This window comes from Sapajus apella, unplaced genomic scaffold, assembly GCF_009761245.1.
Source record: "Sapajus apella isolate SASKATOON/1434 unplaced genomic scaffold, GSC_monkey_1.0 scaffold5, whole genome shotgun sequence".
Lineage (NCBI taxonomy): Eukaryota > Metazoa > Chordata > Mammalia > Primates > Cebidae > Sapajus > Sapajus apella.
In genome coordinates this window covers 25,561,420-25,575,303 of record NW_022436945.1, presented here as the reverse complement: position 1 = coordinate 25,575,303, position 13,884 = coordinate 25,561,420, and the positions used below count along the sequence as shown (strand labels likewise).

General features: G+C 35.8%; 1 protein-coding gene across 5 annotated transcripts in view; it reads left to right on the top strand.

The window, feature by feature from the left end:
- Positions 1 to 13,884, top strand: part of ARAP2 (ArfGAP with RhoGAP domain, ankyrin repeat and PH domain 2) — a 183,938-nt gene that overhangs the window by 83,943 nt on the left and 86,111 nt on the right. For all 5 annotated transcript variants that reach the window (XM_032273755.1, XM_032273753.1, XM_032273757.1 and 2 more), the window contains exons 12-16: positions 1,521 to 1,606; positions 2,425 to 2,607; positions 3,550 to 3,724; positions 4,194 to 4,328; positions 12,714 to 12,858. In XM_032273755.1, the coding sequence (XP_032129646.1) occupies positions 1,521 to 1,606; positions 2,425 to 2,607; positions 3,550 to 3,724; positions 4,194 to 4,328; positions 12,714 to 12,858 (724 nt within the window). The remainder of the gene's footprint in view (positions 1 to 1,520; positions 1,607 to 2,424; positions 2,608 to 3,549; positions 3,725 to 4,193; positions 4,329 to 12,713; positions 12,859 to 13,884) is intronic.

Below are 13,884 nucleotides of genomic sequence, written 5' to 3'. Positions count from 1 at the left end.
CTCGATTTCCATGTAGTCACTTACTATCTTTATTATTGTCTCTTTATTTGAGACTCTTGACATCTTGTCTCACGACATCTATCTTCACTCAGCTTCCAAGATACCATTCTCTTTGTTTGTTTTTATTACCAGCCTTTTTTTTTTTCCCTGCTTACTTTTCATGCTTTTGAAATACATGTGTTCCCTTGGGTTACATTCTCCCTTCTCTTTTACTGCATTGCTCCTGACTGATGTTATTTATCACTTTAATTCCACCCTCATTTTTAAGCAGATGATTCTCACACTGTTGGACACCAAACTCTTATAATTATAGGCCTACCAGAATCTCTACTTAGATTTGCCAAATACACCTCAAACATAACATGTCAAAAATGGAGCCATCCTTGTTCCCCTCAGCCCATTTCATAAAACTGTACATTTTCATATATTCTCAATCTTAGTCAGAAGCAATAGTGTCTGCACTGCATTCAAAGCCTAAAATCTAAGACACCTTCTTGACCCTTCCTCTTTCCTTCAAACCCACCAAGTCTCATTCATTTTATCTTATCAGCATCTCTCAATCTGTCCGCTCCATTTTGTTGTCCTGCTGCCTCAACTCAGATTCTGTCATGCCTAGGTTACTCCAGCAGTCCCTTTCATCTCTTCCTACAGGCTTGTAAGTTTTTCCTGTCTGGATACTGTATTGCCTGTATAGGTAGTCTTTATAAATGCAAACCTTTGCAGATTTCTTTCTTCTATGGGAATTTAGGGCTTTGTGCTTTGAGTAGTTTCTATGTAAAAAAAAAAAAAAAAAAATAGAACCTCTTACCTATTGTAGGGAAAGGAATAAACTTTCACTGCTCATTAGGCAAAGAATCCTTAAGATCAAGGACAGTGGCCTGTATACTTTGTTTCCTTCTCAGCTTATAAATCATCTGAAGTAGCCTGGTTGCTCAGTGATGACTGAATGATGATTTACACAGCATAATTGAATTGACAGTAATAGAATTCTGGGCTCTTACTCTCTTCCAGAAATACTTGTTGAATAAAGTATTCATGTCAGATTTTTAAGCACACACTTATTAGACATGTAACTAGTTTCACAATAGTCAAGTTTTTGTAACAGTAAAGAAATATCTGTATTTTTATACATGTATTTTTATGCATAACAAGCCTTACAAAAGGTTTTCAGTGGCCTACTATGTCTAGCTGATTACCAAATGTGGAAATATTTACATATGTTTGTACATATGCACATGTGCACATACATGCACATACATATTTTTTAAGTTTAGATTTTTTTATCAGTGCAGATGCTGATGATGATTGTTGCTGTTTTCATTGTAGTCAGCTGTGGTTTCTAATTCCCACCACTACTGTTAGTGCTCTTGTCATCTTGTCATCCAGGAAAGCAGGTATTGGCGTGTTTTCAGTTGAGAAGATACGCAAAATCATACACAGACATATACACTTTTTGTCAAAAAAAAAAGGTAAATTTATATACAAATTAAAATAGAAATACAATTTTATTCTGACTCTAGGACAGCATAGATCTTTGGGACCAAAAGATTCCAAGGTTAGAAGTCTAAAAATGGATGCTAGCATTTGGAGCAATGAACTTATTGAGGTGAGTCCTATTTAACCAGGATGGGGTTGGGGTAGGGCTTCAGTTTGCAGAGACTGGGGGAAGGTATGCTGTGGGGTCAGGTGGCAGGAATTTTTCTCAGGATTCCTTGATAAACTCCTCACCACATTATGAAAATGACTTATAGCCTTTTTGATAGTAGTAACTCTTTGAGAATGCTTATTCAATGAGATATGTTTTAAAAAAATAAAAGTATAAAAGAGTCTTAATAGTAGTAAGTACTTAGAAAGGCTTGTCTTCTTTTTTTAAATTTATTTTTTAATGCTAGAACTGTGTGTGTGTGTGCGCGTGCGTGCGTGTGTGTGTCTGTGTGTTTAAACCCAGCATGGGTAAAATAATAGGAGAGTGAATGAAAACATTTGGAAAAATTTAATGTTCTTTACTTTGGCCATACTCTGTCATTAACTGTGGCTGAGGCTACTTTGCGGTGTCCTGTCTCCATTTTCAGCTCCTGTTCCACTGCTGAGCACTTTAGACAGCATTAGCCCACCTACTCGGCCATTTAAAGGGAATCTGTCTCAGTATGAGTGTCAAAGAATGAAAATACTTTTGCTACAATTACTGTTGTTTGCAATTCTTCCCAAGCTAATTTCTTTCCATTATTTAGAGTGGCTAGGCTATATTAAAAACTGAAAGTAGTATCTGCTTTCATACTTCCTTTTTCTGGAAGAGTTGAGTTTTTCATGTGTTTTCCTGCATTTCATACTAAGTTATGCTTTAATTTGTAATATAATTCAGTTTCCTACAGATTCAAATGCATTTTATGAATTGATATATTTTGGTATTTTTTGACAATTCAGCTTTTTATTGTCATTGGAAACAAAAGAGCAAATGACTTTTGGGCGGGTAATCTTCAAAAGGATGAAGAATTACATATGGACTCACCAGTAGAAAAGAGAAAAAACTTTATTACTCAGAAATATAAAGAAGGAAAATTCAGAAAAACACTATTGGCATCTCTCACCAAAGAAGAATTAAATAAGGTATTCAGTTAAACATAGCAACAGACATGCATTTTAATGCCTTTTTACGTGTGCCAAGATTCTTGAGAAAAAGTAAAAAAATCTTATACTATCTGACAAAATTATTAATTTTATTTTATTTCCTTTTGTGAGATTATTTCAATGGTTTCCTGCTTGTTCCACTTAAGGATTTGTTGTCAAAAGAGCATAAATTCTTCCTCCATAACCGAAGTTCCTGCTAACTCAGGGTGCCACAATCTGAGGATTTGGAGGCACGTGGGTATCCAGCAGAGTGAAGTCTTAGGACTGATATAATGTGGGAAGAAAGGGTGAGAAGCGATGGCGAGGCAGCTTATTATTTCAAAGCAAAAGAAAAGAAAGATTCTAGCAGTTCCTATTGTGTGCACAAAGATGATATATAGTATAAGTCAATAATATTTTTTTATTGCCTCTCTCTCACTGTTCTTCCTCCATTTGGTCCCTGAGGGAAAGATCCTGAATTTGCCTTGCACTCACCTTTCAATTTCCCATAGCGCTTAATAATTCAAATATTCTGCAGCTCCTGATTAGATTGGAAAACTATATTAACATTCATATGAAAAACACTTAATGGGTACTTCATTATTATATTGAAATATTTTGATTCTTTGAGTATCAGCCATCATCATGGAATGTAAGCATAAAAATGTCTTCCAAAGCAAGCATGATGGATTTGGTTTAGAAGGAACATCATCGCAACCAAACAAGGAATTGAGACCTGGAGGTCTTGGGTTGTAATTTAAATTCACATAAACCAGGCCTTGTGTGCCTATTGCCTAATTCATGGCATAATTACTATTAGTCGCCTTGGGAAAAAAGGAATACAGACTTTATCCCATACATGAATTTTCAGACTTTTACTCATTTTAATAGCTAGAATCTTATTTTCTTTCCTTAAAATGTATATTTTCTCTTAACGACCAGGCTTTGTGTGCTGCTGTAGTAAAACCGGATGTTCTAGAAACAATGTCTTTGCTGTTCAGTGGAGCAGATGTCATGTGTGCCACTGGAGACCCTGTCCATAGCACCCCCTATCTGCTAGCCAAGAAGGCTGGGCAAAGTCTGCAAATGGAATTTCTCTATCATAACAAATTTTCAGGTTTGTCACTGTCTCTTCATTAGCCTGGTCTCTTCTGATATATCTGTAAAAGGAGTGAAGCATAAATCTAGTTATTTCTCAAATAAGAGAAACCATCAGAATGAAGAAAAATGTAATAACCAAAAATATGGCAGATGCCTAAGACTATTTTTTGTATGATTTTGATAAAAGTTTAGGAAATGAATCTTTTATATTCCCTTAATCTTATAAATGGAAGATTAAAATAGCTAATCCCACATAATCATTTCCACCAACAGTAAATCCGATTTTCATACATGAATAATAAACATAACTTAAGTGCTTATTTGCAAATTTTATGCAAAGTAAAATAAATATCTCTCTATAATTATTCTTTGGTAAATTTGAAGTCATTTTTCTTCTATCCCAAAACTTATGTACATATTCATAAACAAAAGGAAAATGTTTACATTTTAGATTTCATGTGCCTTATTTTTTTTTACTTTTCTAGATTTCCCTCAACATGATATTCATTCTGAGGGTGCATTAAGTCAAGAGTCTTCCCAGTCCACATTCCTTTGTGACTTTTTGTATCAAGCTGCTTCTGCTGCTTCTAAACTCTCTTCAGAGAAAAAACTGCTTGAAGGTATGTTTTCTGTTCCTTTTAGATGTACTCTGACAAAAACTTTATTCCATTATCAAAACGATTAGGTTTAAATTTTGATTTTTTAAGATGTTAGATTTGATCTCCAAGTAGAGATATTTTTGAGGATTTATAGACGCTTCTAGGCACAAATATTATTTCATGAACTGCAGCAGAGATTTACGCTGGATTGGAATGAATTCACTCAACAGAATTCACTGATGTCTACCTTAAGGCTAACCAGTTCTGTTTCAGGTTTATAAGGGTTATTCTGAAAAAAAAAAAAAATGTTTAATCCAGCCCCTTTCCTTAGAGATAGACACCCCTACTGGTGAGATAATATAGGTAAATGTGAACACATGGGAAGACATGACAAGTTTTTAGTACATATTCAATTAGAGTACTAAGTGGTATCAAATAGTTCAGTTTTTTTTCTGATGAGAAGTATATGTATGTATGTGTTTAAAAAAATAAAACCTAAGCTTGGTTTAAAAAATTATGGGAATCTGATGTAACAACATATTCTAGGTTTGGGGAATTATCTGAGCAGAGTGACAATGGGGTATTTATTCATTTATCTTTCCAACTCCTGTGTCAGGCCGGTGTTAGGCATTGAGAATTTAAAAGTGATTAAGACACAGTCCTACGTTCATGTATATACATTTGAACAAATCTGAGAAATATAGGCAGGAAAATATAATGTGATCTGCCTTATTGGAACAAAGAGTGTGAAGGGAGACATTAAGCTGTACATGCCAGTTGATGGTGGGCATCGACCGGCTCAGGAGCCTAGCATTAATTCACTAGGTCATAGAATTCAGCTATATTATTCAATCAAAATAGCAATAGGATGACAAACTCACTGAAGAGTGTTAATCCTCATATATGAGCATTTGAAGTTCTTATTTCAAAATAAAAGCTTTATTTCCAAATATATGTATATTATTTATATATAATATGTATATTATATAAATATAATATTCCAAAGTAGAATTATATTGGGATTAACTATGCATTATTAGATATTCCTTGAACAAATAGCTGTCCTGTAGTGAGCATGTACTATGTGTAAGTCATGACTTTAGGTACTTTACATACATTAATTGTAATCCTCACGAAAGTCTTCAAAATCATTGATGATATGTCGATTTTCACATGAACAGTGAAGCTCAGCATGAAGCAGAACTTTACACCTGATTTGTGTTATCATTGTTGCAGTGGCACTTTGGCCTTGGTCAAAGTGTGGTCACAGCCAGATGACAGTAGAATGGGAGAGCATTTTTCTCCTTTGAATTAGATGTTGTTGATTCTTTCGACAATCGGTTTTTGTCATCCTTTACTCAGCCTATCCAATAATAAATGTCAGATTTTACTCAGTTTTTTTGTTTGTTTGTTTTCTATTCCTACTGTCAATATTAACCCTAAGTAGTCAAAAGATAAGTGATCAGAAGATAAAAGTTCTTGGACAGTCTATGAATTGCATATTTAAATTATCAAAATAATTAAGATACTTAAAAATAAGTTTACTAGAATGTTTCTCCTAAATACTCAAATATCACAGACTCATTCTTCAAACCACGTAACTTTTATAAACATCGATGGGAATTGAAACACAAGATTTTCTTCCAAAGGCTTTTCAATATATTGTAAGCCTTCTGCAGGTTAAAAATAAGCTTTTTTTTTTTTGGACAATTTTGGTTATGCTGCTTATAAACTTAACAGCCTTCTTTAATATTATCTTGAAACAGATTGATTTTAAAATTTACTTGAGTACTGCATTGATGTAATAAAAAATTGTAACTAAATGATTCCTTTTATGTATTAACTATGGATTTTTGGTTAAAATTTATTTTAAAGAAAGCCTTTATATGTAATTTAACTAGGGGTATTTTTCCATTTTTAAAACATTGCATTTTAGGTAATATGAAGGCGAGCTTTTGTATTTTGTCTATATAGTATTACAGCAATGATTTTAGTGAAAATAATCTAGCAGGGTATTATTTGATTGTCTTAATGTCTTCCATCCAACTTACCAGCAAGTTATATCATTTTAAACTCAAAATAGATATTGAAACAGTTGGCTATTTTTCATCTGCACTGATTTCCTCCCAGCCATGGTCACCATCATGTCCTGCCTACATTACAGTGCCTTCCTTAATTGCCTTTCTATCTTTCTAGCTTGCCTTCAAAACAGCCTCCAAAAAAGAGGCTTATCTTCTTTCTTTCTTTTTCTTTCTCTGTCTCTCTCTCTTTCTTTTTTTCTTTCTCTCCCTCCCTCCCTCCCTTCCTTCCTTATTTCGGATGGAGTCTTGCTCTGTCGTTCATGCTGGAGTGCAGTGGCACAGTCTTGGCTCACTGCAACCATTACCTCCTGGGTTCAAGTGATTCTCCTGCCTCAGCCTCCTGAGTAGCTGGGATTACAGGCACCTGCCACCACACCCAGATAACTTTTGAATTTTTAGTAGAGATGAGGTTTCACTATGTTGGCCAGGCTGATCTCAAACTCCTGACTTCAAGTAATCCACCTGTCTCAGCCTCCCAGCGTGCTAGAATTACAGGTGTGAGCCACTGTACCCAGCCAGTTATCTTTAAAAATGGAAATCACCCAGATAGTAGGGAGGCAGAGATGGGGAGATTGCTTGAACACCGCTTGGGCTACATAGGAAGACTATTTCTTCTAAAGGAAAACAACAACAAGCAAACAGGAAAACTGATCATGTAACTCCATTGCTCAAGTACATTTAGTGGCTTCTTCTTCCACAATATAACCCTATTGTTTATTGTGACCTAAAAGACCACCTTGTACCTCCTTCCCTTCATCTCCTGTCATTCCTCTCCATGGTCACATGTTCCCCTCCCTGGTTACCTGCCTGGCTGCACTGGTTTCCTCCTTATATCTGGAACATGCTGAGTTCTTTTCTGCCACTTCTGGACCGTTCCAACTGCTGTTTCATCTGCAAAGAGGGCACTTCCCCCAGTCTGGTTTCTCCTTATTTGGGAATCTATTCAGTCCCCCCTAGTTAGCGAGGCCTTTCTGCACCCTCCTAATGTGTGAGCCCACTGCCAGCCTTTCGGTTTCATAGAGTGCTGTGTATATCTGCCCTACCACTGATCACATGGAGATGATCCTATTTCCATTTATTTGTTTCTCTTTACCCCTGAAGTGAAAGCTCAATGAGGCATCAGTGTTTTCTAGCTAATCAGGGATTATCAAATCTTTGATACCTAAAACAGTGTCAGCACATGGTAGCACATGATAAATATTTGTGGAATGAATGATCATTTTTTTTAGGCAAGTTACTACTAGTGTGAATGGGTGACCCACATGTCAGTATTTTGATTTTGATCTGTGGATAAAAAGATATAATTGCTGGCACAAAGCATATTTAGGGCAGAAAGACCCTACTTACAAATGAATAGGAAAAGTTGAACTATCCAGAAAAACTTCTGAGTTTGTTTCTTTTTCCCCCTTGAAGATTGTGCAATACTGTTGTTTCTGTTGAACATCAGATTTATGAAAAAAATGAATTATTTGGAAAGATTTAGAGATTAAAGTGTGGTTGTCACCTTTGCCTCTGAAAGCAAGCACCTGGATGCCACCACTCCATCAGCACTTGTCAGGACAGGCACAGAGCAAAATGATTAAAAACAAAGAAAAAAGTGTGGGAATGAATTGCATGCAGTCCTTCAGAGTTATAGAGGCTTCACACTGTCAGTTCAGCCTTTCAAGATCTGAAGTTTTTCTAGCCTCTGGTTATGAAGACTGATCTGTATTTTTCTTTTTTTTTTCTTTTCAATTTAATGTTCATGAAAAGAAAGATGGATTGCTCTTGTTGAACCTAAGTACAGAGTTAAATAATAGCATCCTGTTTTTTTTTTTTCCTTTTTCCCACCTCAACCATATTTTTTCTCTTGATATCTTACCTTGATTTGTTTACACAGTATTCGATTTTTAAAAAGCCAGTGGTTGATTTGGATTACTAGAAATTCTATTTCTGTCTGTTTATATTTAAATTTATAGATTAACATTGAGGAATTTTGAAGATCTTTTATTCTGTGAAAGCCTAGATTATATAGATTAAACATGTTTTTCCAAGGCTAAAACACATGTGTTTTAAGTAAAAAGGATTACTAACGTATATTACCATTTTTAGTGGATGTGGAATACTATCAATTTAGGAAATTCTTCATCAGGAAACAAATTCGTAGTTTCAAAAAATAATAGTTTTACCTTTACTACCTCAGACATGTTGTACACATATGTATTAGAAGGTATGACTTCTTTATCCTAGTACATTTTTTAGATGAACGTAGGTAGTTCAAGCATATAACAGATATAGTGAGTTACTATGTGACAGTATTAAGAGGATAGCTTCCAGAACCCTCCTTCCTGTTAGGTTAAAACAGCAACTTTCGAACCCAACTGCATGGGGTTTCATCCCCAGGTCTGATGCCAGCACTTAGTGTGACCTCAGGAATGTCGATTAACTGTTGTATGCCTCTGAAAAGGGTACAAGTAAGGTGCATGATATAACTGACATAATTGGGTTGTCCTGAGGATTCAATGAGTTAAAGCATATAAAATGTGTAGAGCAGTACATGGTACATAAATATGTTGATGAGGAGGAGGAGGAGCAGTGAAGGGCTTATGTTTAAACACAGTTGCCCCTGGCTTTGAGTCAGCTTTTGAGTTTAGGTATGTTGTCTTATAGGCTGTAGCTGACAACCAAGGTATCCAACTATATCCTGTGTTTCATTCCAGTGGGTCGCCTCTGGGGAGTTCTTTACCTGTGCTTGGGTAAATCTTGTAATAATGTTTTTCTTCACTGATCTCAACATGAAGTTTGAATGGAAAGAATGAATAACCCTTCTTGCCAGTCCACTAACTTTACTGACATCTTACACACAAGCTCCTGTCTATGGAACAGCTGAGGCTTGAGAGTCACTTATTCTGTGACCCCAAATTTATCTTGGTAGACATCTTCCTTTAACAATTATAGTGACTTGTGCAGCAGAGAGGTTTTCATGGAGGGCGCCGACATTTCTCAAAGTCAAACTTAGGAATGAATACCTAAATTGGCCCAAGCAGACCAATATCATACGACTTAATCTTGCTAAACCTTTTTATTCCTTCCTATATCAATGAGAATGTCACGATTTCCTGTCACAGCTTTGTTGTTATAAATCCTCAAAGACGATATGTGCACCTGTCTTGTCTGACTTCTGGCCCATTTTAGTTACAAAAATAAAGCTAAGAAATGGCTATATAAATGAGAATGCCACAGGACTAATTCTCCTCAAGCTTATAATTCTAACTTAAAATGAGTCTCTACCTACTCTTTTAAAGAGATCTGTCATTTGTTTCCCATTAGAATTTACATAATGAGATTCTGCAGTCACATTTATGTTATGCTTAATTCGTTTGGCACTGTTTGTTTAAGACTTTCAAATGGGTCCCACTTGTCTAAGTGAGAGAGGCACAAACTTCTGAACACCTGTCAAGTGAGACTCTTGGGGTCTGGCCTCTGCCATGAACCTGCAATCTTGTTTCCCATTTCCCAGCTTCATGTATAATCTGATTCTCTGGCCAAATAGGGTTTCTTCAGTTTCACCTTTCTATGACTTTCCTCCTACTGTGCTTCCCTGATATTATGGAAAGATTGTAGCTCTGAATGCAGTTTTTGCTACTTTAGAAACATGCCTTCTAACTCATAAAGGATTATTTTACAGAAACTTTTTCCTTTGCAGTTTATTTTTTTTGTCATTTCAGTATGAAGGGTAGCTTACTGTAGGGTCTAGCCCTTCAGGGTTCTGTGAGCCCCTCCCAGCTTGTGCAGAGATGAGAAATTGTAGAAATAAAAGACACAAGACAGAGATAGAGCAAAGAGAGTTTGGGCCCAGGGGTCCACTGCTACTCAAATTGCGGACACCAGCAGTGGCCCCAAATGCTGGGACGCTCTCACTTTTATTGAGTTGCAAATCTGGGGGCAGGGTAGGTGGGGCATGGTCTTGGTGGTCGGAGACTGGAGGCAGGGTAGATAGGGCGTGGCAATGATAGGGTCAAGTACATCACATGTGTCATTCGGGTAGGGGCTCAGGAATTTCTGGCACCCAAATTAAGGTAAGGAGCATAATGCATCAGCACTTTTTCCATACTTACCAAGAAAGAACTAAAACATTAAGATTTATATTACTATTACTGATTATCTTTTCTAAGATAAAAGGAACCAGGTGCAGAAGCAGAACATGAGAGTAGACATGGAATGTGACCACTGAAGCCAGCACCACACAGAGACAGTTAAGCCCCCGGATGTCTGCAGGTTTCCCTGACAGCTGTCAGGCCTTACCACAAGAGCTTGGAGAAGCAGAGTTTTCTCCAAACTTCCCCAGGAAGGAGATGTCTCAGCCATTTTGGACATCTCCTTCCCTGGCTGGCTAAACAGTGGGTGCTTTCACAGCGCTGGCACTGCCGCACAGCCGAGGCGCCCTCCAGCAGCCCTTACACAGACATGACAGAGGGCTTACAGTATCTTGCCTTAGTGTGATTTATTTCACAGTGTCACCCCAGTTTCACACTTCTGACCTGAGAGGCATTAGTAAAAGAATTAAGATCACCTATGAATAACTAAGATCACATATGAATAACTAATAAATACCATGGTTATATTTCTAATTACTTTCTTCTTCATTATTTATATGGAAATAGGCAGAGGCCTTTTGCTTCTGCCTGGGTGCTTACGGGATCTCCCTCCGACCTTGAATGCTTACCTCCTTGAATGCTTCTATTCCACGAAAGAGACAACCTGATGGTTATCATATTGAAAACATCTCCCCTTTCACTGGATTGCAAGCTGCCTGGAAACAGAGTTGGAACTCCTCATCTGTACCATTGATTATCTATGTACTGAATAATTGTGCATTTTTTTCTTTATTCTCTTATGAAGATCATTCTAGTCATCTGACTGCATTGTTTTGAAATTACTTCCGAACTTCCTTTGATTAGTATTTTGACTTTTCCTTTCTTATATTTTGGAAACTTGCCATGAATGTTCATTTAAAAATTGTGGCTTTTCATGACTTTTATCTAACTGTGCAGGACATACCCTGTGACTCAGGATTTGAAGGCCCTGGAATAATATATCACCTTTCACAAGAAATTGCTTTGGTCTCTGCTAACTTTCTTTTCCAGCGCCCATAGGATTTGTTTATGCTATTTGTTTTTGCTGGTTGTGATTGGACTTCTCATTTGGTAATTTGTTTTCAGGATACTGTGGTCCTGTAGCTCTCTAGACATCACCCTTTTGATTGTTACTCCTCATGGTTGTTTTCTGAAGCCAAATATATTGTCTTGTTTTCTTTCATCTCATCCCCACACCCACCTAAGATCTAATGACATGATAAAGGAAAAATTAGAAAGTAGTTTAATATATTCTTAAACTTTTAAATTATTTGACTAATAATTTGAGACTTAAGGAACTGTTCCAAGAATCGTGCAAATAATTCCCATATGGAATTTACCAAGGTTTAATTGATAAACCTTTTACCAAGATTTATCAATTAACATTTTTACATTTACTTTATTTTTATTCTATGTATGCATATATATGCATATGTATAATGCACATACATAGGTATCATGTATGTATATATGGGTATATATTTCTTTCTCTCTCTCTCATTCTTTATATGCACACTTAAAAGTAAATTGTAGACATGATACCTCTTTACCTCTAGTACTTCAGTATGTATTTCTTAAAAAGAAGGGCATTTATAAATAATGCTCTAAAATAACCACAGAGCAGTAATCCAGCTTTAGAAATTATCTGTAGACTTTATTATATCTAGTATATAGACCTTATTAGTCTTGATATCTATAGATCTAATCTGTATTTTAGGTGATGATCCGATTTAGCCTGTAGGTAGTAGTCTGCTGACTTCAGTGTAAGATGAATTTGAAATCCTCTGAACAAGCATTAAGGGCCCTGCAGATTCTGACCCTGCCTTCCTTTTTATACTTACCATAAGCTGCAGTCTCACTTTTCATCCTACAATTTTTTCCTTTTACTACTCTGTACATACACTTGATTCTTTGCAGCTTCAGAGTTGTTTCTCAGCAACCTCTTTATGGCTCTGCCTTCTCTGGTCATCAATGTCACAGTCACTTTTGTTTTATTGATTCCTTGCTACTAGAGTATAAATTCTTTTGAGAGTGGAAAATGTGACAGCTTTATATCCCACACAGCAATAACATATACTTTATGTGAAATAGGAAATTCATAATTTTATTTCTTTAGACCCAGTCATGATTTAAAGGCATGCATGTATTTGTTTTTAAAATTAAATTTGTGATTAGCTCAATTTGTTATTTGTTTTGTTTTAAATTCTTAGAGACAAATAAAAAATGGTGTGTTTTGGAAGGAGGCTTCTTGAGCTACTATGAAAATGATAAGTCTGCCACACCTAATGGCACCATTAGTATCAATGAAGTTATCTGCCTGGCTATACACAAAGAGGACTTCTATTTAAATACTGGGTAGGTCTATCATTACACAATTAGGAGGTAAAAGGCATTTTCAGATAAATATACCAGGTAATGAGAGTTTTGTTATTTTGTTTCTTTATTTGCTTCTAATAGAAGGGTTTGATGGTTTTTTGAAGACTACTTATCTTGTACCTTCTGAAATTTCTTTTGGGAATTCACTACAAAGTAGGAAAACTAAAGTATTTATAATAGATAATACGAAGTACTAGGGTGTTCAAATCAAATCTGATGTAATTTTTTTTTTTTTTTTTTTTGAGATGGAGTCTCGCTGTGTCACCCAGACTGGAGTGCAGAGGCGTGGTCTCAGCTCACTGCAACTTCCACTTCCTGGGTTCAAGTGATTCTCCTGCCTCAGCCTCCCAAGTAGTTGGGATTACAGGCACATGCACCAGTTAATTTTTGTGTTTTTAGTAGAGATGGGAGTTCACCATGTTGGCCAAGCTGGTCTCGAACTCCTGACCTCAAATGATCCACCCTCCTTTACCTCCCAAAGTGCTGGGATTACAGGCATGAGCCACTGTGCCTGGCCAAATCTTATGTAAATTTATAGTATGTCATTTATGACCATTTTAGTCATTTATTTTTTGTTACTTATTATTTAAAATAGTGGACTAGTGGTAAAATTTATTTATTCATTTAGTATCATAATTAAAACACGTGATAAAGGAGAATCTTCTATAATGATCTGTTCACATTAAAATAAACAGAATATTTAATAGCATACTAAAATTCTAAATTTCCTAAAGATCTATTTGTTATTTTTATGGTCAGAAAAAAGTCACAATGAATAGATTAAGCATTACTTATGTAATATATTTGACTCACACATACTATAGTTTAAATAAATCTGCATGAGGATTTTAAAAGCAGGCCCCCTAAGATCTTTGGTGTGAAAGTGTCTTAATCACGTTTTTTGATGTAATTAATGAAAAATATTAATACTAAAATCTGAAAAAAATCAGTTTTGTAGGAGCATAGATTTTAAATAAGATTTTTATATGAGAAAGGGAAGAGATT